Genomic DNA, 21,504 nt, shown 5'->3' with positions numbered 1-21,504 from the left:
TTGGGAGGGTGGGGGGGATCAGGTGAGTGGTACAGAAATAGTGGTGCAAACATGCAAAGAATTCCTCCACTCAGGAAAAAGAAAGACCTCTTTTTTCGTTTTCCCAGTGATTATCTGTTTCCCAAATCCAGAAGTCAAAATTGCTTTGTTTTTAAGATTTGGAAGGGGGAAAAAAGTTCCAATTGGATTTAAAAAAAAAAAAAAAAAAAAAAAAAAAAGCTTTTACCTGTAAATTCAAATGAGCATTGTTTCCATAGAAAAATGTTTCTCAGCTATAAACAGCCCACTTACAACTATTGAAATATGACCTCTTTGTAAATTGACCATTATTCTGATTATCAAAACACAAAACCCACACCCAAGGCAGTTTCAGAAACCTCTAGAGTAGGGGTGTCGAACTCAATCAGAGAAGGGGCCAAAATCTAAAATCCAGCCTAAATTGCGGGCCGAATGGTTTACTGAACAGTCATAAACTGACAATGTCATAAACTGACAGCAGAGTGCAGTGATGACAGCGCAGTGCGGGCCACATTGCAAGGCCTGGCGGGCTGGATTTGGCCCGCGGGCCTTGTGTTTGACACATGTGCTCTAGAGAATCCGCAGGAACTCATCAACTAAACTATAGGCTTCTCAAGGCAAGCCTGAAGCAGAGAACTCACTGAGTTTTGCAATCCACACCCAACTATCCCAGCAGCCACAACGCATATATTCCAAAACCACAGACAATGCTGGAGGCCCCTGTGGCAGCTTCTCCTCCACCAGCTGGCTGCTCCCAATCATCATCGCTAATTGCAAATTTCTCACACTGGCATTTAGGACCCATGACAGAGCAGATAGATGGTCTGTGGGCAAAATTATTTAGAGGTTAACTCCTTGGGCTCTAGGGTGTGAAAGAACTAGGTTTAAATCTTAACTACTACTTCCTGGCTGGATGACCACGACCTGTTCATTAAACCCTGCACCTAGTTCTCATCTGTAAAGCGGGAATTATCAGAATGCCTGCCTCACTGGGTTTCTGGGGGGTTTAAATGAGAACATGCATGGGCAACAGTATTTCCATCATGCAGTGAGCACTCCGGAGGGATTACAGTCGCACATGGATTCCCTGCTTTACATGGATTCATCCTTCTCTTCTCTGCTCCCGGCCAGTGAACAAACAGAAAAACATTCCATATCTTGGGCTTCCCATAGGCCATCCATGTAAACAGTAATTACCGACATCTTAGTTGGCCCTGGGTAATTTTACAGCTTTCTTTTTGCAACATTAAAGACACCAAGAAATACTCCAATTCCTATGTGGGCTCTTGAGATGCCGAAATGGGGCAAAGGCCCATAAACACCGTTCTAAGAGCTGAGAGGGGTTGGGTGGATGAAAATTTCGTGAAAAGAGAGTTATGGAAGAGTTGTGAAGAAAAAGTGCCATGCCCTCAATGATGGCTCTTAAAGGAACCAGTGTCTTCGCAGGCATTCAGTCTCCTACTGGAACAAAATACCGCCGACAACAATTCCTTAACCAAGTAATTTTTCTAAGTAGATCCATATAAACCAGGCTGAGTTTTTAAAGGGGAAAATGAGTTTAATAATACAGAATTAGATGGAGTATCACCCAGGAAAAGAAAACTGTAAAAAAAAAAAAATCTTTTGAATATTAAATTGACCTCTGGTAACTTTAGTGTTGTAAATACTTGTATTATAGTGAGGTAGACAGTTAAAAAAAAAAAAACCAAAAAACAAAAACAAAAACTCTCCATTAGACAGACTTAAAAATTTTTTGTAATAATATTTAAGAAAACGATAACATTAAGAAAGAATGAAATATCTGATTAATGTTTAACTTTGTACAACTCGAATATAAACTTTAAAAATATTAGACATTATAACATTTGAGTGCATATAACGTTTTTGTACATTAAGATGAATCGCATGCTGTCCATTTCCTCTTTGCATTTCCAGTCACCTTAAATAAACAAATATATACAGTCTTTAACAGATCAACAGTGCATCCGAAGCAAATGTGCATTTTAAATTATTTCTCCTGGCCAAGTCTTTTTTTTTTCTTCTTTTTTTTTTTAATCAGCATTTTATATTAGCATTTACTATCATTCTCACCCTTTCTTTGACATGTAGTTCTAGGAACAAAACAGGCAACAGGTTTAGATCCAGAGAGAGCAAAACCACTTTGGAAAAACAACACGTTTGGTTTCACGGGCAAAAAAACGAGGAGGAAGCAGACTTTTCAGAGGGCCTACTCATGGGCGGTGTTTGACAATAACACTGGCGCAGACTGGGGGAAAAATTCGGTTTCTGGCCCTCTGGGAGCAGGCATTTCGGCTGCTCTGTGCTCTCCCGGGCTTTTCCTTCCTGAAGAGAATTCCACCCCTGCCTCCTTCCTCACGGCCAGGTCTCCCCTCACCCACCCCAAGCTCCATGTAACACTTTGCTCTTTTCACAGTTTCTCATTACAAAGCTTTAAAAACATTGCCTAACTGGTAATTACAATCTGAAACAATTCTTTTGAGGGGAGCCCTGGGCTATTGCTGGCTGGTAATCTTTCAGGAATGTCACAGGCAGAGAGGAAGAAACACAGATTTTTTTTAAAGAAACTCGGAGATGGGGACTCACATCACTTTTCATCCTTCTCTTCTCTGCTCCCGGCCTGCCCCTTCTCCCCATCCGCCTCTGGGACCCACCACCTCGCCCTCCTATTTCTGGGGTCCTTTTCCCTCTGCACCTCTTACCGTGGCTATATATCAATAGTTCCCCACCCTTACCCATTTTTTTTCGTTTGTTTGTTTGTTTAACTGGGGAAATTGCCATCCCCTTAAAAGCAGATGTCTGAATTCTGGCAAATTCCATTCAAAGAAATCAGTGAGAAACTGACACCAGGAGGGGCTTCTCCGAGGTTCCCTCCAGCCGGGGCTCCTGCACCTGAGGTCAGGCATTGCAGGCAGGCCTTGTGGTTTCTCACCGTCCTCAGGGGCCTCCACTCGGACTCATTCCTGTCATTCCATCCATACCAGCTCCCCTTCCCCACCAGAAAGGGCCACTGTGAAGGCAGCCTGGCCTGAGCCGCTGGCCTGGCCTGAGCCGCTGGCCTCGGTGCAGGTTGCCAGCTCCCCGCGCTGGGGGAGGACAGAACGGGGAGCACCAGTGACACAGGCCCGCCTGGGCCCCCTCCCTCTCTCAGCGCTCGCTCCTCCAAGGCCTTCCTTGGCTTCCCTATGCCTGGCGCCAGTTCCTCTGTTCTCACACGTTCTGCTTGGGACCAAGGTCACAGGGCGTGGGCCGGGCCCTGGCAGGAAGACACACACCTTCTTCACCGGGAAGAACCCCCTCACGCCAAGATGTGGTCGCAGAGGCGGTGACTCTCCCTCCCACTCTGCTTCTCTTCTTCAATTATTTCCTCTCTCTCTCTCTCTCTCTCTCTCTCTCTCTCTCTCTCTCTCTCTCTGTCTCTCTCCAATCCACGAAGCAGCTGAGAAACAGCCACGTGTCTCCCCTCGCCCCATCTCCTCCCCAAACCTGTGAGACACACACACACACACACACACACACACACACACACAAACACACGGAACTCCAAAGCCAGGATCACAGAAACACAACACGCTACAGCAGACATCCATCTCCTCCTCCTCGGCTTGTTCTTCCCAGGGCGGCCAGGCAGGCGGGGGTGGGGTGGGGTGGGGTGTGTGTGTGGGAACATCCGTCTCTCCCTCCGGGCTGGCAGGGGAGAAAGGTTCTGGGAAGGCTGGGCATCCCTCCTCTCTCCCCCCATCGGGGCACAGCACGCTGCACGTCCAGGCTGCTCGCTCCCTTCCCCGCACCCCTGCGCCTCCAAGGCCAGCCCCTCTCCTGACGCTGCAGGTCAGGCCTCCCCTGCGGTCACGGTCACGGGCCACGGTCACGGCGGCGGCAGGACCGGGCCGTCCGCTACCTGCAGCCGCACGACTCCACCACCATGTCTTCGTACTGCTTGTAGACGACGTTGTTGCCCGCGTCGATGTACAGGATGCTGATGGGGGTCAGCTTGGTGGGCACGCAGCAGCTGGGCGGCGTGGCGCCGGGGTCCATGGAGTTCATCAGCGTCTGGATGATGGCGTGGTTGGTGGGCTCGAGGTGCGAGCGCAGCGGGAAGTCGCACACGCCCTCGCAGTGGTAGGCCTCGTACTCGAGCGGGGCGATGATCCAGTCGTCCCAGCCCAGCTCCTTGAAGTTCACGTGCAGCGGCTTCTTGCTGCAGCGCAGCCTCGACTTCTTGCCGCCGCCGCCGCCGCCGCCGCCGTGCCGCTTGCCGTGGCGGCTGGCGAAGGCCGTGCGCCGCCGCCTCCGGCCGCTAGAGGGCAGCAGCCAGGGCCCCGCGGCGGCGGCGGCGGCGTCCGGGGCGCCCGACGGCAGCGGCGGCGGCGGCCACGACCCCGCGCCCGGGCCCGCCGCCTGCTCGGCCGAGTCCAGCTGCTCGCGCATCTCGGCGAACAGGTTCTTGCGCTGCGACCGGGTGAACACGACGAGCAGGGCGCGCTCCTGCGGGGGCCGCCGCCGCCGGCCGAAGCCCAGGCTCCGCAGGTCCGGGGGCGGCGGCCGCTGGGGCCCCGGCGCGCGCGCCTCCTGCTCCTCCCGGGCCCGGTGCCCGGCGGCCTCGGCGTCCCCGGCGGCCTCGTCCTCGTCCCCGGCGGCCTCCTCCTCGTCCCCGGCCCACGCGGCCCGCAGCTCCAGGCACAGCGGCTCCCGCGGCTGCAGGCGCAGGCCCGGCCACACGTCGAAGACCTCCCAGCCGGGCCGCGCCCGCGGGGCCAGGGAGCGCGCGGCCAGCGGCCGGGGCGCGCGGCAGGCGGACAGCTGCAGGCGCAGCGGCCCCGCGGCGGGCGCGGCGGCCCGGGGCTCCGGGGGCGGCGCCTGGCGGAACAGCCGCAGCTCCGCGCCCACCAGCTCCTCTCGGTCCGACAGCGTGGACACATCAAACAGATACCTCTGTCTCCGGAGGGCGGCGGCGTGCGGGAGATCGTCTGCGAGATAAAAAAAAATAATAATAATTACCGTCAGTTTCACTTAAGGGGGAGATCGGCCCCCCGGGCTGGAGGGGAGGGAAGAAAAGGGAAGGGCGGGGAGCGGGGTCCGGGAGGCCCGGAGGCCAGCCGCGGGCCTGACCACCCGGGCTGGGGCCGGCCCCCTCCTCCCAGGCACCCCGGGAGGAAGTCGGTGGCTGCTGGAGAGCGACCTCGGCCTCTCCTATTGTTCCCCCCCTTCCCATCCTCTTCCCCACCCACCCCCACCCCAGGAGCTGGTTAGCAGCCACGGATGCGCCCTTTGTGGTGGCGAACCTGGGCCGCACTCTTTCCTCCCCCTCCCCTCATATCTCCTCTCCGCAGGCTCTGGGTCATCATCCTTCATGTCTCAGTTTAAATCGTCACCTCCTCCGAGAGGCCCTCCGGGACCAGCTGGATCGAAAGCACCTTTATCTTCCCCACACTCAGTGCTATCTCCGATGGCCTGGTGAATAGTTCTCCTCAGCGGTCTGTTTGCCCCAGCCCCGCGCCCGCCTCCCCCTTCCTCCAGCCCAGCCTTGGGAGCTGGGACCCTGCCCAGTTCCGTCTGGCTCATTTGCAGCACTCAGAGCCCCGCCTGGCCTCCTGTGCGTGCAGGTCGAGGAGGGAGAAACTTCTAGAATAGCCATTCTCCCTCTGGCAGCCCCGTTAGGATCATCTAGGCTTTCTAGAACCTAAGTGACCAGCTGCCTGGGCTTGTTGCTCCAGACAGCGGAATCAGTATCTGAGGACTGGGCCTGGGTGTTGGGGTCTTGTTGGGGGGTTTTTGTTGGTGGTGGTGGTGGCGTTAGCTTTTTTAAAGCTCCAGTATTATTTAAAGGTGCAGTCTTAGCTTAGACCTCCTGTGGCCTGGGGTTGGGGATGGGGGAAGTTGTTGCCCATCAGGCAGTTTTGTTGAAGCCTTGGATCCAATGCAAAGCGCACAGAATAAAGAGTTAAGTGGTTTCTTTCTTTCTCTCTTAAATTCACCATTAAAAAAAAAAAAAAGCAAAAGACCAATGAGGTTTTCTGAAGTCGTTTTTCATTTGAGAGTGTAGAAGGAGGGTAGGAAATGAAGAAACGCAAGCACCAGGCATCTATCCATTCAGAAGATCCTAATGAGAAATAGACGCTTCTGAGAGGAGAACACCACACACACACACACACACACACACACACACACACACACGGACCTTCTCCCCTCCTCCACCCATACAACCTAAACTCTTCTTGCTTTTCAAATAACCCTGAAGATCAATCTTTCAGTTACATGTGAGAAATAAAAACTTAGCGCATGTGAAATGGGGGGGGGAGGGGTCCGGGAGGGGGTAACAGGCTTTTAAATTCCAAAGTGAATTCTTTGGGATGAAGACAAAACCGGACTACTACTACTTCTTCCTCTTCTTCTCCTTCTTCTTCTTCTTTTTCTTCCTCCTTCTCCTCCTCCTCCTCCTCCTCCTCCTCCTCCTCTTCTTCTCCTTCTTCTCCTTCTCCTCCTTCTCCTTCTCCTTCTCCTTCTCCTTCTCCTTCTCCTCCTCCTTCTCCTTCTTCTTTTTCTTCCTCCTCCTCCTCCTCCTCCTCCTCTTCTTCTTCTCCTTCTCCTTCTCCTTCTCCTTCTCCTTCTCCTTCTCCTCCTTCTCCTTCTCCTTCTTCTTCTTGACACATTTGTCTATAAAGCCAACCCCACTTCGACGTGCAAGGCAGAAAGCTAACCAGATTGTTCTGGGCTGCCTTCTCATAAAACATTTACAGCCCAGCAAATACAAAAATCCCCAAAGCCCCCGGCGCTCCCCAGAAGCCAGTAAAACGGGGGTCAATCTCCATAGTAAACGTGTCCCTGGGTCCCCGGTTGGGCCCTCGCTGCCAGTCCAGATGGAGCCCCAGGGCAGCGGGTCTGGAGCCCCGGCCACACCCAGTCCTCACTGCGGGCTGGGCTGGCCGGAGGGCTGGCGGCCTCCCTCTCATACACAAGTCCGGACCTGAGGGAGCGCGGGAAGGGTGAGAGAGGTGAAAAGGGAAACGCTCCCGGAGGCAGCTGATTTATAGAAGCCGAGACCTTCCAAACGACCAGGGTCACATGAGAACCGGTGGGGATTCAGCACACTTTCTTCTGTTCCTTTAAAGAAACCCACGTCCCCAAGGGTGTGGTGAGAGAGGGACAAACCCAAGACACTTCCTGCGCCAGCTACATGTCCTGAGGGCCGGCTGACATCTTTTTTCATCCTTACTCTATCCACAAGCACAGAACAGCTCCTGTTCTACAGGACGGGAAACTCAAGGCTTGGAGACATGTAGTTCATTGCCAAAGTCTGACAACTAGTAGTCAATGGTGAGGTTGGAATCCAGCCCTAGGTCTATCCAATCCCAAGGTGGAAACATTTAGCCCAAACGTGTCAAACTCGAGGCTGGGGGTGGGGTGTGTGTGTGTGTGGGGGGCACATGCCTCATTTATTTGGCTATTGTGAGCCTTTGAGTTTGACATGCTTGATTTAGCCCCTGAGCCTCATTGCCCCACTGCCTTCCCATTCCAGCCCAGGTACAAGGATCCCAAAAACAACCAGTACCTGCCAGGGTATCAGGGACGTGATATAATTCAAACTGTATTTGCAGGGAGAGTGTGTCAATGACTGGAGGACATTCGGTGGATATAAAGGATGATTTGTTTCTCTCGAGTGCAATATGGAGAGATCAGCCTGCTTTGGTTTGCTTTTTTTTTTTTTTTTTTTTTTTTTTTTAAGGGTAGACTAGTCAAGGGCCAGCCTGCCTTTCTCTGGTCCTCGGAAGTGGTCAGAACAGGAGAAAGTAACTACAGAGAGAGATGCTGCAACCACGGGCACAGGCACTCACTCTTCCCGGGGCGCGGGAGAGAGTGCGGATCAAGGCTTCAGCCTGTGCCCCGCTCCTTCTCCTCCCACACCGGCTCCATCCCATGGCGTGAGGGACTTCACCTGCCTGGTGTGGACACCCTCACCCGCAGGGCCAAGCTCCCAGGCTACAGGTGCACACTTTGGAGCTGTGACACACTCTCACAAAGACAGGTCTGATAGGGAGGCCCTGCAGGCCCGGGAGATGAACTCACGCTATTTGGGCAAGAACTCCATGGCTTTACATCCCTACAGAGTAGTAGCTCTCCAACCACTAAATTTATAGATTTAAAATGTATATAAATAAACAAACAAACACTAAATCTGCTGGGAACCTTCCATCTGCTAAATGTATCCCACAAGAAGTTGCTAAAAATGCACATTCTCACCCTACCTGGTTTGGCTCGGTGGATAGAGCATCGGCCTGCAGACTCAAGGGTCCCAGGTTCGATTTCGGTGAAGGGCATGTACCTTGGTTGCAGGCACATCCCCGGTAGGAGGTACGCAGGGAGGCAGCTGATCCATGTTTCTCTCTCCTTGATGTTTCTCTCTATCCCTCTCCCTTCCTCTCTATAGAAAAATCAATAAAATTTATTTTTTTTAAATGTACATTCTCTTGAGCCCAAGAGCTTTGTGGCAGGCCCAGGATCTGCATTTCAGAGGATGCCATTCTGGGGGTTGGGGAAACCACGTGAAGAACAACTAATCCAGAGGAGTGCGTTCTTCGGCTCTTCAGATTCCCCCCCTTTGGGGAGGGCGCCCCTGGAAATGGACAAATCAGGGCCCTCTAACGCCCAGGCCCAGAGCAGGATTAAAGGCAGTACTTACTCCAGAACCGAGTCAGCTTCTCGCCCTACCCCCTTCCCGTGCCCCCCTCCCCCTGCCCCAGTCACCCTCAAGCTTTTTTACTCTTTCACCCACACCCATTGTCCCACTGCGTCTCCAGAAGCTCTAAGCCCTAAGACAGAGGGTCCAAGGAGGTGGCTGCTCTGGGCAGCTCCCCTGCAGACCGCATTCCCGCCTGCCTGTCTGGACCTGCTCTGACCCGAGCATCCCAGACATAGCCCAGAGGAGGCATCTGACCTGGAGAGGGCACACACGCCTGTCCGCCTGTCCGCTGTCCGCCGTGACCCTGCGGACACTTTGCCTACTGACCGGGCATTGCAAGGCCTGGCTCTGCTGCCGTGGCCACCGGAGGGTGGGAAGCTGGCCCTTCACACTCCTTCTCGCAAAGCCTCCTTCCCCACGAGGTTCGGTATAAGTCAGGGCTGGTGTTATCCAAGGACCCTCTCCCCCTGGCCCTTGGCATTGAGAAACGTTGCGCTTTTCATGTCACCATCTGTGGGTGACACTTCCTTGCAGCCTGGAAGTGACCCGCTTGCTTCAGGCCTTCAAATAAAATGGATCAGGAACACGTCATGGAATTCTCTTGTTTGTGTTTTTTTGCTTTTCATCTGCATCCACCTGCTCTGTTATGGCTTGGCTCAGACCCCAGTCAACTCGGCGTTGTTGTTGAGTATTAGACAAGTAGACCTTTTTAGCTACAATCGCTGGATTTGGGCTTATCAACTTTCCCTGGTGGGTCGTAGAGAAGAAGGAAGGAGAGGGGAAAGCGGGGGAAGGGAGGGAAGGGCAGAGGAGAGAAGGGGAAGGAGCAAACCACCTGCGTATTTGAAGAAAATCCTTCCTGAAGAGGTCAGCCTTTTTTTGAGTTGGGAGCAAGTTGGTAAAAGGCACAAGACACCTCAAGCCACGCACATCCGGTGTGGAACTGATAGAAAATTAAAAAAGGAAAGCAAATATTGTACCTACACTGGAAGCAAAGAGCTGTCACTTGCAAGGCAGGAACTATCACTCCCCTTTCAGATGCGGACACTGGCTGAGAAAGCGGAAGGCATCAGCACAGGGTCGCGGTGTGGGGCTGAAGGAAAGAAGAGAAGCAAAGAAAGAGGAGAGAGAAAAGGATGCCCTGAGCGCCCAAACCAGACCCCCTGGAACCTGAGCGCTGGAGGGCGGCCTAGGGGCCCAGGGATAAGCCGAAGCTCCGCTCACCTGGGCCCTCCTGCTGCTGGAGGCTGCCTGGACCACCCGGGAGGGTTTCTGACATCTGCCACTTCGTGTGGGCTCAGGCAGAGAGGGCCCACTGAACTTTCTCTGAGAAAAGCTTGAGCTCCCGAGTAAGAGTCTAGTTGGATTTTCTGTCGCTCACTAGCCTCCGGGTGCGCTGGCAGCTCCGTCTCCCGGAAACCCAGGGCCCTTCTGGCGCAGACTCTGTGCTTCCCCGGAGCTCCTGCGCTCCTGGCTCTCAGTGACCTAGACCGGTCTGCCCCCACCCGCCTCCTCCAGCCATCCCGCCCGCCCCACGCCCTCCCAAAGCACCGACCCCGCTCTCCCACCCCAGCTCCCCTCGGTGAAGCGGTAGGAGGGGGCAGATAATCACCATCTTCAGGAAACTCCAGAAGCCTTTGAAGCGAAGCCCCTCCCCCGTTTCCCCCCCACTCTGAGCCCGAGGGCAGCAATGAAGTAGGGGCCTTTGTGCCAGGCACGCGCTCAGGGCTTTGATGGCCTCTGTCCCTGGAGTTCCCTCCCCTTCAGAGTCCAAAGTCCCCCCCACAGGGAGACTCCGGTATGAATGGGGGAACGGGGCTCTAGGACGGACGGGTCCTCACTTGTCCACTCCCGGCACCCAGTGAGGGACAGGATCTGAAGGTCTTAGTCCCACCCCCACCTTCAGCCCCAGCCAGGCCTCTCCCAGGTTCGGATAGGGAGGGAGGAGATGTGTTCCATCCTTCATCAATGTCAACAACACTAGGGGGCTGGAGTTCCCAGGACTTAAAAAAAAAACACCACAAAAAAACAAAAAGAAAAACCAGGGAATTCATGGCTCGGTTTGAAGTCACTTCTTCCTTCCGTCTGTCCCTCCGGTGTAGCACTGCCCTGAGACGCCACAGTTCACACACTGGAAATGGAATCAGGTGTACTGAGCGAGAACAAAATGGACCTCCAGCCCTCTGCCTTCCACAAGCCTGCTCTCCCATCAAGTCCCGTATCCAAGAGGCCTCTCTGGGTGTCCCAACAACCCCCCTCCTCTGGACTCTCGTCCTGAGCAGGGCCTCTGAGCTTGCTAAGCACAGAGGCTCAGCCTCCATGGGCGGCCCCCAATTATGATTGACCGCCCAGCATAATCCTCATAACAGCAACCGCTCCTGTGGCATTTACTGTGTCCTGGGCACAATCTAAATTCTTAACTTACAGGCTCATTGAAGCCTCAGAACCGCCTATGGAAAAAAATATATATATCACCGTGATGCCCCGTCGTATGGTTCGGAAAACTAAAACAGAGCTTGACAGGAACTTGTTCGAGATAGCGAGAAGCCTGGCTCCAGGATCTGTGCCTCCGCCCTGGACATCCCAGCCTTGATCTCTGCGCCTGGTAGAACACCCAGGAAGGTTCCAGCTCTTTCTTGCTGCCAATCCGTGGTCTCCACAGGTCACTCACTTTCTGATCAGCAGAGCTGAAGGGACACGGACCATCCGGACTTCAGACAGGGAATTTACAAGGAAACTTAATTATCTCACCTACAAAATGAGGATGATAATGTGAGCTCACAGTCACTAAGGAATGGCTGGGAAATGAGAGAAGGGGGTAGGAAAGCTATCCGATGGCATATGCAAATAGTAGCTGCTTCTAACCACAGGGGAAGGAGCACAGGAACCTAGAGTCTAGGAGTTCCTGGCTGGGTGACCTTGGGTGAGCCACATAAGCTCTCCCAGTCTCACATGTTTTTAACTGTAAAATGGGAAAATGCCCCCTACTCTTCAGAGTCATTGCCAAGGTTAGAGCCAAAGCTCCTAGGGCAGTGCATCACACACACACACACACACACACACACACACACACACACGGAGCTCCCAATGAATGCAGCCCACAAGACTACAGCTCCCTGCATCCAAGGAGAAGACGCGTGCACCTGGCCAGGGGATTTCCAGGATTCCAGGAAGAAAGGGGCTGATGAGAGGGATGAAGAGAGAAGCAGAAGCTTCCATTTCCAGCTCACCTAAGTTCCAGAGAAGGGCAAGGCCTCACCCCATCACCTGGATCCTTTTCAGCCCTCCCCGCCCCTCCATGATACGTCCACCGCGGGGACCCCACCCACAGTGCCAGGTGAACACATGACCTCCAGCCTGGACCTCAGCAGGGACAGGGACCCGCTGACAGGTGCCCTCCTCTGTGGGCAGGGCAGGTGCGTGCCCAGGACCCCTTTGGGCGTCCTGGCTGAGCCTGGCGGGCCCAAGAGACCCCCCCCTGGGGGTTAGTCTCCTTGACCCCCCTCCTACTCCCTCCCCCTTTTCGTGCCCTTTTGTGAGCTGTGGTCTGTCCCTGTAACCAGTCTGGGTGGGGCTGGAGGCAATGTTCCCTCTTCTTCACTCATCGAAAGCCAGGCACCTGCTGGAGGGCAGGTGGGGGTCATGGCAATGAATGACCCCTTGGATGGCAGCACCTCCAGGCCAGCCTGGGAGTCACCCCCAAAGGTCCAGTTGGTTGGTCTAAAAGGGTGGGTGCCTCCTAGCTACACACACTCCTCAGCCAGCTCCTCCCTGGGTCTCTCAGCTCCCCAGTCTTTCCCCAATAGATTGCCCTGCACTTCTCAGCTGCTTCCTCCTTTCAGAGCCCAAGAGGAGTCCTCCACAGAGTCTCCCTCCCTCCGCACACCACCCTCCCTCCGCACACCCCACCCCCGCCCCCTTCCAGGAGGGGCCTGGGCCTTGCAGACCCCCCAGGATGAAGCGGGTCTGGGTCCAGCGGAGAAACCTGTGTTAGCAAGGTGAGCGGTCCCAGCCAGTGAGCTTGGGAGCGGGAGGAGAGGGGAACCCCACTTCCACCGGAGGACAGCATAACTCTGCAGGCTGAGGGGGGCAGAGTCTTAGGGAGCCACGAGCCAGCCCTCTCCCCCAGCATGGGCACAGGCACGCCCAGCAGGAGTCCACACGCACCTCAGGCGGCTTCTTTGGCCGCTAGGATGACAAGGGTTCCTTCAGAAAGCCCTGTCCACACGCTTGGTGCAAACCCTCTCTGAGAGGGGCCCAGGAGCCGAGCCCAGAACCCTGAGATCCAGGACCTGTCACAGGCGCCCCTTTCCACTGAGGTCCCACCCTACAGCCCCACCCACCCACCCACTGTGGCAGCTCAGATCTTAACGTGAAGTCACTTTAGAAGAGGCCGGACGGGAGGCTGGTGTGGTCCCCACACTTTCCACTTCCCGCGCCCCTCCACCCTGCGCCCCGTGTCCCCCGGAGGTCGCCAGGACCGGGTAGGTTTGCCAGGGGCCCCCTCCACACTCCACCAACTAACGGGGCCTCCCCGGAGCCCAGGAGAGCCCCACGGGCCAGGAAAGGGGGAGGCGGGTGTGATGGGGGTCAAAGGCAAGAACTCAGGAGCAGAGAGTCGCCCCTGGAGTCTAACCAAGGCTCGGGCAGGACCGCGTTTGGGCCTCTTCACTGGCGAGCTTCAAGGTCAAAGGCAGAAGGAGAGGGCGCGTGGTCTCCCCTCTCCCGCCAGTTCAGAGGCTGCAGGCGGGGCGAGGGGCTCACGTTGGCTGTTGGTGTAAGACGCTGGCCCCCCAGCGCCCAAGGGTCCCCCCCCCCCAGCGCCCAGGGGTTCTCTAGGGGGACACCTCCCACGGGTTCTCCCCGGGGGAGGGGGGCGGGCGCAGCCCTGTCCAGCTCCGCTCCACGTGTGTGTGTGTGGGGGGGGGGGGGGCTCCCTAGATCACGTGGCAGCAAAATGAGATGCGTGGTGGCAGCTCTGGGCCAGAACTAGCATCCTTCTGGGTGCCGAGTGGACCCCATGGGGTATGAAAGTGGCAGTGGACTGGGAAATTGGGGGGAGGGGACTGGCCATTGCCAACTTGCTTTGAAGCCAGATTTGCAAAGCGGGCAGTGCCGACGCGCTCTGGTTCCCCCGTGATTTAGGAAAGGGGGGCGCAAACCCTGTAAACCATCACCGCCCCCCGGGACCCCCAGAGCCAGCACGCTGCGCTGCCCCTGTCCCCGCTTGCTTTCTGCCGGGCTCCTGAAGTAAACCCAGCCAGCGGGGGCCAGAGGACCGCCCCCCCCATCTCCCCACCCCCCTGTCCTGCCCCCCAAACCGCGCCCCGCCCCCAGGGGCCGGCCCCTCCTGCGGCTCAGCCCCCCCCCGCCCCCGCCCCGCCGCGCCCCCTCCCGGCGCCCGCACCCCTCCCCCCAGCGCACCCGCCCGGCCCCCAGCGCCGCTAATGGACTGTCTGGGCGGGGGGGGGGGGGGGGGGGGAGCACAGCAGCCCGGAGCCCATTAGGCCCGGGAGGACCCATTTCGCTCCTGTAAACGGGAGATCCCATTTAACCAGCAGGGCGCTCACCACGGAAACAGCCGGGACTCTAACGGAATGGCCAGGCGGACCCGCCTCCCCGCTCCCCACGCTCCCCACACCCCGCGGCCCGCGGCTCCGAGCCCCCCTGCGGGTCCACGGAGTGTCGGGTTCCTGGACACTTGAAGGGTCATCGAACGAATGCCCTTCCTTCTCCTCAGAGCCCAGGTCACTGCTCACTGGCTCTGGGTCGGATGCCCGCGGCAGTCCTGGGGGGAAGCAGGACTCATGCTGCCCTGTTTCTACCTGAACCCCCTTTTCCTCCTCTGTCTGTCCGTCCGGTCCCTTTCCCTCTCCTCCCCCGCCCCCACCCCACCCCCACCCCCGCCGCTCCAGCCAGACTTCCCCAGAGGCGAGCCACCACCGGAACCGAGAACTCCAGCTGGAGAAAAAACGGGGTGCGCTAGGGCTCTGTCCATGCAATACCCCAGGTCCCCCGGGTCCTGACCGCCCGCAGCCTCGCCTGTCCAGTGGGGGGGCCTAGAGCAGCGTTCCTTCCTCCGTGGGGTTTTCTAGGAAAGGGATTCACAGGCCTGTGCTGGGCTGTGGCTGAGGTCATGTTGTTTTTAAATGTGCAGAAAGGACACGAGTCCAGGGAGCGCTCCTGGTCCCCAGAGGAGCCTCTCCTGTGCAGGAAACGCCCCAAAACGCCCGGCCCACCCGCCTTCCGGCTGCAGAGCCTCTGGGTGCCCCTGGCTCCTGGGTGCCCCTGCCTCCTGGGTGCCCCTGCCTCCTGGCTGAGGAGGGCCTGGCCAGGGTCTCTGAGGCCCTAGGGATGCGCCTGACAGTAACGGATGTTCAACCACAAGCCAGTGGCTAAGGGTTCGGTGGTGGCCTTAGTGGTTTCATCCTGCCAGCCAGGAGTCCAGAACACACTTGTGGTTAAAGATTTCCTTCCCGACTCCCGGATCTTCCCCAGGACTCTCCAGGCCCCCTGGCTGGAGGAAGGTCCGAGACATAGACACGCATACACACACACCGGGACGCTGAGCAACCCTCTCCCAAAGCTGTTCCCTCTTTCCGGGGGAATCAAGCCCAGATTGGAACCTTCTGCCGGCTTCCTCGCTCGGCCCGTCTGGTCTGCATTAGTGTTTTTATAAGGGGCTCAAACAAATCGAATACAAGGTCACCAAATAATTAACAGTTGTGAATTCCCTCCGTCCCCATTAAAATGCTTCCCCGCTTATATTTCATTTTCCGTTTGCCAACGACAACAGGGTCCGGGCCGCGGCGCTGCCTGCCGCGCGGATCACAAAAGCGCTCCGCGGCCCAGGTCCGCCCGGACACTCGCCGGCCATTCGCGGTTTTGCACGAACACGCTCACACACAGACACACAGACACACACACACACATACACACACACACACACACACACACACACACACAGCAGCGGCGCTGAGAACGCCCTCCCCAAGGCCCCGCCACCCGGCAGGTCCGGCCCTGCCCCCAGGCAACCACCGCCCGGAAGGTCCACCCAGCAGCCGGCAAACCACCAGCTTCCAACTCTCCGAAGATTCACGTCCAGGGTGTCCAGTTCTCCAAGGACGTTCCGATCTCGTTTTTGCTTTGGTTTTTGTTTTGTTTTTATCTGTTCCCTCCTGCCTCCTTTCTGAGCGCACTATTGTGACAACCACCAAGAAGCGCTCCCAAAGAGTATCCTTCCTTCTACAGCACCTGGGAATCTAAGTCTCAGCAATCGTCTTAGCCTCCTGTTGGCGTCCTCATCCTGGGGAAGTGTTTTTGACCCCCCTTGTTGGAACCTTGTGGCGGTCTTGCGACATAAACAAACGGAAAGTCCGGTTTTGTTTCTCTCCCTCCCTCCCCTCGGTCTCTCAAGTCCCGTTGAATCCATAGAAGTTCTCGTTGTCCGACTTCCCCAGGCCCCCGAGTTCCGGGTCCTGGCTTTTCCTAAGTTAGTTATACCTTGTACTCACTGTCATGTCCCTCTCTCTCCAGCCTGGTCCATGCTGATCCTATGATTGTACCCACACACCACAGGCATACACGTTAACAGCTTTATAGATTCGAAATAATTCAAAGGGACAGTGTGGAGGCATTTTAAAACATCAGGGATCCCACAGGAGTCGTCTATGCCTGCATAAGGTATACAGATATAAAGAGGAAACGAAGCAGACCCTTCAATTCCAGGTTCCACTCGGAGTCCGGCCAGGGTCTTCAGAGACCCGGAGGGAAATTTGTCCATTGTCGTGCTGCCCCCACAATGGCTCCGAACCCTCCTTCCTCTCCCCGACAGTGCCCGAGGGGCAAGCAGAAGGGTCTGGAGCCAGAGATGAGTTTCCCCCCTCTCTCCGTCCTCCTTATTCACCTGTGATTGTGCCCCGCTCCTGGAGATGGTTGTTAGAATCGAATAAAATAACTCGTGTAACGGGGCTGAGCCCAATCCCTGGTACACAGCACATGCTCAGCGCATCCTGGTTGCTATTATTACCCCTAGATGTTTGCATAGCAAATCGAAAGGAGGGAGGACTATTAATTTTTTCTGGGGGGGGGTTTGAGGGGGGGAAGAAGGGCGGCATGGGGGAGGTAGAACAAGCCTTGTTGTCTGGATAGACCTAAACCCTCTCCTCTCCGTTCACCCTGGAAGGGGCTTACCCCTGCTCCTCCGCTCTTACTCCAAAGCTTGGGGTGGGAGGGAAGCTTTTTTGCCAATCCTGCCTGGACGTGAGTAAGCCGGCTGGCCTGGCGCGCGGCCTCCGGGATTCCTGCCATTCGCTTTGCCCCCCTCTCCTCTCCTCCCCGCCCCAGCGACCCCAGCTCCTCTGGGCCCGGCCCGCCCCAGCCCAGGGCGATTCAAACGTTCTCGAGGCCCGGCGACAGGTCCGCGCGGCCGCTGAGCTTCCCCCCTCCCGGCCCCCCGCGGTCCCCGGGGTGGGGGCGGGGGTGCGGGGGGGGGGTCGGCGCGGCGGGGAGTCCCCACGTGGGGCGGCGGAAGTCCGGGCCGGGGCCGGGGTGCGCGGCTGGCGGCCCCCTCCATCAGCGCAGACTAGCCCCCGCCTGATGGGTTGTGACATGAGCCCTCAATTAGATCGCTGGCTGAAGCGCTCCCATCAGGGGCCCGGTGCTAGGCAAGCCCCGCGAGGTCCAGCCCGAGGTCACCGCCGGTGACACATCACATCAGGATCAGCCAGAGGGAAAGGGAGGCTTGTCCTGTATCTGGCGGGGGCCGCGGCCCGCGGCGCGCCCCTCCTCCTCCGAGCGCCCCTCCTCCGGTGCCCCCTCCTCTGGTGCTCCCTCCTCCCAGCGCCCCCTCCTCCCAGCGCCCCTCCCTCCTCCGAGCGCCCCTCCTCCTCCTCCCAGCGCCCCCTCCAGCCCGCGGCTCCGAGCGCGCCTTGGCCCCCCACGCGGCGAGCGACCAGCCCCGGAGCCTCCCCGGTCCACTGCCCGCCTTCCCTCGTGGCCCCGGGACCCGGGGGCGTGGAGAGGACCGCGCACCGGGGACTGCGGGCCAGGCGTCTCAGCCGCGCCTCCTCCCGCCGGGGCATCCCCGAGCTGGAGCCGGACGTCCGCATCCCAGCTGGCCCGGAGCCGTGGCCGGGAGACCGTGGCCCGGAGACCGTGGCGCGGAGACCGTGGCCCGGAGACCGTGGCCGGGAGACGGGGCGCCCCCTCCCCAGCCCCGGCCTGGGCGCGCGGCCGGGCGCTCCCCCAGCTCCGGGCGAAGCGGCTCCCAGCGCTGGGTCCCGGGAGGGGCTGTGGGGTAAGCCCGCGTCTGACCCGGACCCAGAGCCCCTAGAGACACCTCCGACCCCCCTGCCGAGTCCCTGGGTCACCCGCCACACTCACCCGCCTGGGGGAGGGCGGCGATGCTCGAAGCCTCCAGTCGGGGGGAGAAAAGATGCCCGCCCGCCCGCCGCCGGGGCCTCCGGATTTCCTCCCCTGGAGAGGCCTCCGGGGCGCTGCTCTCCCAGCGCCCCAGTCGCTCCTTCCACTAGGGCGGCAAGGAAGGCGGGGGTTCAGCCAGAGATCGGGAGGGAGGGGGAGGGAGGGAGCCAGAAGCCGGGAGCAGAGGTGGGAGCGGAGGGGCCGTGGGCTGGCGGCCCGGTGCCCGGGGAAGAAGCCAGGGGCGCGTGCCCATGAGCCTGTGCAGCTCCGATCGCCATAGGAAGCCGCACCCCCAGCGGCCCCCGAGCCGCGCTGGCCTCCGGCCCGGCTGCAGCGGCCACTCTCGCCCCGATTGCACCCCGGCCCCAAAGGAACTCGGCGGCCGGCGAGGGGTCTGAGGCCGGAGCCCGGGAAGCCCAGGGCCGTTGGCTGTCAGCCGGCGCTGAAAAAGCCCCGAGGACACGCGGGTACCCCCCGGCAGCCCTCTCCGCCCGATCCCGGCTTCCAGGTCCCCGGGTACCCCACTTGCACCCCAGCCGTGGGAGCCGGGAAGCGTCCCTGCGCGGAGCTACATCTGGGCAGGATAACGGAGCAGATAACAGCCTGCATCTCCTTCATCTCCTTCTTCTCCCCCTCCCCTTCCTCCCTGTTCCCCTTCCTTTCCTCTCCTCTCCTCCCTTCCTCTCCAGTCTCCCTCTGCGTTATGCTCTCTCCTCATCAGGAGCTCAGTTCTGGCGCCTGTCGGTCCCTCTCCGGGTCCTGGGACCAGGGGGAGCCCGGGGTTCTCTCGAAGGCATCCCCGCGCTGCGCTGCAGTCCGGCACCGGCACCCGCGACAGGGGCGCGCGGGCTGGCCGAGGAAGGGGGTGAGCACCCCAGCCACCCATGTGGGTGAAGTTCTGTACCAACGACCCCCAAACCGAGCAGCCTTGCCCCTGCCCCTGCCCCTGCCCGGGCTCCCCTGCTCCTGCCCCTGCCCGGGCTCCCCTGCCCCTGCCCGGCCCCCTTTGCCCCTGCTCCTACCCCTGCCCGGGATCCCCTGCCCCTGCCCCTGCCCCTGCCCCTGCCCGGGCTCCCCTGCCCATCGCTGCCTCGGCAGAAGGGACTCGGAGCGGCGGGAAAGCGCCCCGCGGACGCAACAAAACCAAACCCGAAGGCACAGACTCCGGCCCTGCTGGCGAGCCCAGAACCCCCGCAGCCGCGGGGAGAGGAGCGAGGGGAAGGGGGTCCCTGCCAGACGCGGCCGCCGGCCCGCTCCTCCGCCCGCGGCCCCCGGCGGCTCTCCCGGAGCGGACGGGGACTCCGGCGTCCTCCGCTCCCTCCGGCCCCGGGGCCCGCGGTCCCCGCCGCAGCTCAGGGCTTGGACGGCGCCTCGTCCCCCGAAACCCGCGACCCCGCGGCTCGACTCCCGATTTCAGTGCCCGCCGCAACCCCTGTCCGCTCCGGCCCCGGCCCGCGCCCCCCGCGGCCCCCGGAGCGGCGGCACCTCGCCGCCCTCCACAAGCCCGGAGGCAGGAGGCAGGGGGAGGCAGGGGGAGGCAGGGGGGCGGCGGACTGTCAGGAATGCATCGGGAAAGGGACTCGGACTTGGGAGAAAACACAGGAGACAGGAGCGGCGTCCGGAGCGGGGAGGGAGCCGCCGGGGCCGTGCGCCCCGGGGGGAGAGAGAGAGAGGCCGGGCGCCCTCCACGCCACTCACCGAGCCCCCGGTCCACGAAGCTGGTGATGGTGTTGGCCGACTTGGAGGACTGGAAGAAGCTGGCGTTGATGCCCAGCTTCTCGGCGACGGAGTAGGTCCGGTAGAGGGACAGCATGTACTCGTGCGGCACCACGCGCGGGCCGGCGGCCGGCGGCTCCTGCGCCCGCGGCTGCGGCTGCGGCTCCGGCTCCTCCGGCTCCCGCGGCGGCCGGGGCAGCTTCCCTTCCCTGCGGCTCCGCATCCCCCTGGCGGAGCCCAGGTCGGCGGAGGACGAGGCGGAGGAGATGGACGCCTGCTGGAAACCGGGCAGATCCCACAGGAAGCCGATGAGGAACACGGCCGACAGCAGGACCCGCGGAGTGTCCATGGCGAGCGAGCGAGCGAGCGCGGGGCGGCGGCTTCCCGGGCGGCGGCGGGGCGCGGGGCGCGGGGCGCACGGATGGCTGGACAGCGGCCGGGCCGGCTCCCGGGGCGGACGGACTCCGAGTGCGGGGAGCCGGGTCGCAGCCACACAAACCCCGGGCCTGCCACGCCCCCTCCCGCCCCTAGGCTGGGGGGGAGGGGAGGGAAGGGCGCGGAGGGAGGGAAGGGGGGCGGAGGGCGGGCGGAGAGGCCGGTGGTGCGGCCGGAGGTGTGGGGGAGAGGGTCCGCCGTGCGCGGTGCGGAGGGAGGCGCAGCGCCCCCGCGGGACGCGCTCGGGGTTGCCGGGCCGGAGCGCGCACAGCGGGTCGGGGGCGCCGGGCTGGGCAGAGGGAAGGCGGCCAGGAATCCAGGGGCCTCCGCAGGGCCGGGGTCCCCCTAACACTGTCCTAAGGCCGGTCCCTGCCATCCGCCTCCACTTTTCGGGGAGCCTTTGCCAGGCGGGCGGTGCGCTCCCCTTAGGGCCCGGCCCCGGGCCAGAGGAGCCTCGCCGAGCGCCAGGCACAGGGCCGGGCCCTGAGCAGCCAGCCCCGTTCTCTCGGCTTGGTGCAGCTCTCCTGAGAGTCAGGGCGTCTGTTTCCGACCCGCAAGGTCAGGCAAAGGTCACCCGTTAGAGCCCGGATGGATGCTGAGAGCTCCTGGGCTCTCCTCCGGGCCGCAGCCCCTCCTGGGGAAGTCCTCAGCCTCCTCCTGGGATGGACGCGGGCTGACCCGCTTCCTTTCTCCGTCTGCCCCCACCCCCCACCCCGGTCCTCTTCCCCCTGGCGATCTGTCCATCCCCATGTCCCCCGGCCTCTGTCCTCTCCCTCGGCCTCCAGTACTTCCTCCTTCCCCGAGTGCTTTCTGCATTCCAAGCCCTCTCTCTCTCTCTCTCCCCAGCCTGCTTCCCTTCTCCCTCTGCCCTCCCATCGCTCTCAGCCTTCCCACCCTCTCCCGCCTGCCCAGCCGGCCTCCACCTCCCTCCCTGTCTGCGGACCCTCCCTTCGCAGCTCTTCCCCAATCTGTTTCTCTTCAGCCCAGCCTCGCCCCATCACGAGTTTCCTTTATCTGTCCCCAGATTCTCCGGGCCTGCCTTCCCGCCCACTGCTCCGCTGCTCTCCCAGCCGGCCTGTCTCTGACTGTTTCTCTCCCACAGCCAGCGGGTGGGGGGTGGGAGGTGGGGGCCCAGACCCCTGAGGATGGCGGTTCCCTTATTATGATTTGGGTGCTCAGGCCCCAACCCCAACATGCTCTCCCTTCATGTCCCA

The 21,504-nt window shown here is 59.8% G+C and overlaps 1 protein-coding gene across 1 annotated transcript; it reads right to left on the bottom strand.

The window, feature by feature from the left end:
* Window positions 1-3,303: 3,303 nt before the first annotated feature.
* On the bottom strand, window positions 3,304-20,308 carry GDF6 (growth differentiation factor 6). Its single transcript, XM_084864582.1, has 2 exons — window positions 19,838-20,308; window positions 3,304-5,006 (listed from the first exon to the last, which is right to left on the bottom strand). Exons 1-2 carry the CDS (start codon window positions 20,202-20,204, stop codon window positions 3,934-3,936), a joined length of 1,440 nt encoding a protein of 479 aa, XP_084720708.1. The 5' UTR covers window positions 20,205-20,308; the 3' UTR covers window positions 3,304-3,933.
* Window positions 20,309-21,504: the final 1,196 nt, after the last annotated feature.

Source organism: Pipistrellus hanaki (genome assembly GCF_964339955.1).
Source record: "Pipistrellus hanaki genome assembly, chromosome: 17".
In the NCBI taxonomy this organism is placed as follows: domain Eukaryota; kingdom Metazoa; phylum Chordata; class Mammalia; order Chiroptera; family Vespertilionidae; genus Pipistrellus; species Pipistrellus hanaki.
Note: the sequence above shows the minus strand (reverse complement) of the source record. Positions and strands in the feature narration are given on the sequence as shown.

Coding starts and splice junctions, on each gene's coding strand:
- GDF6 (XM_084864582.1), bottom strand. CDS start 20,204: ATGGACACTCCGCGGGTCCTGCTGTCGGCCGTGTTCCTCATCGGCTTC. Junction 5,007..19,837: donor CTTCGTGGACCGGGGGCTCG/GTGAGTGGCGTG, acceptor TTTATCTCGCAG/ACGATCTCCCGCACGCCGCC.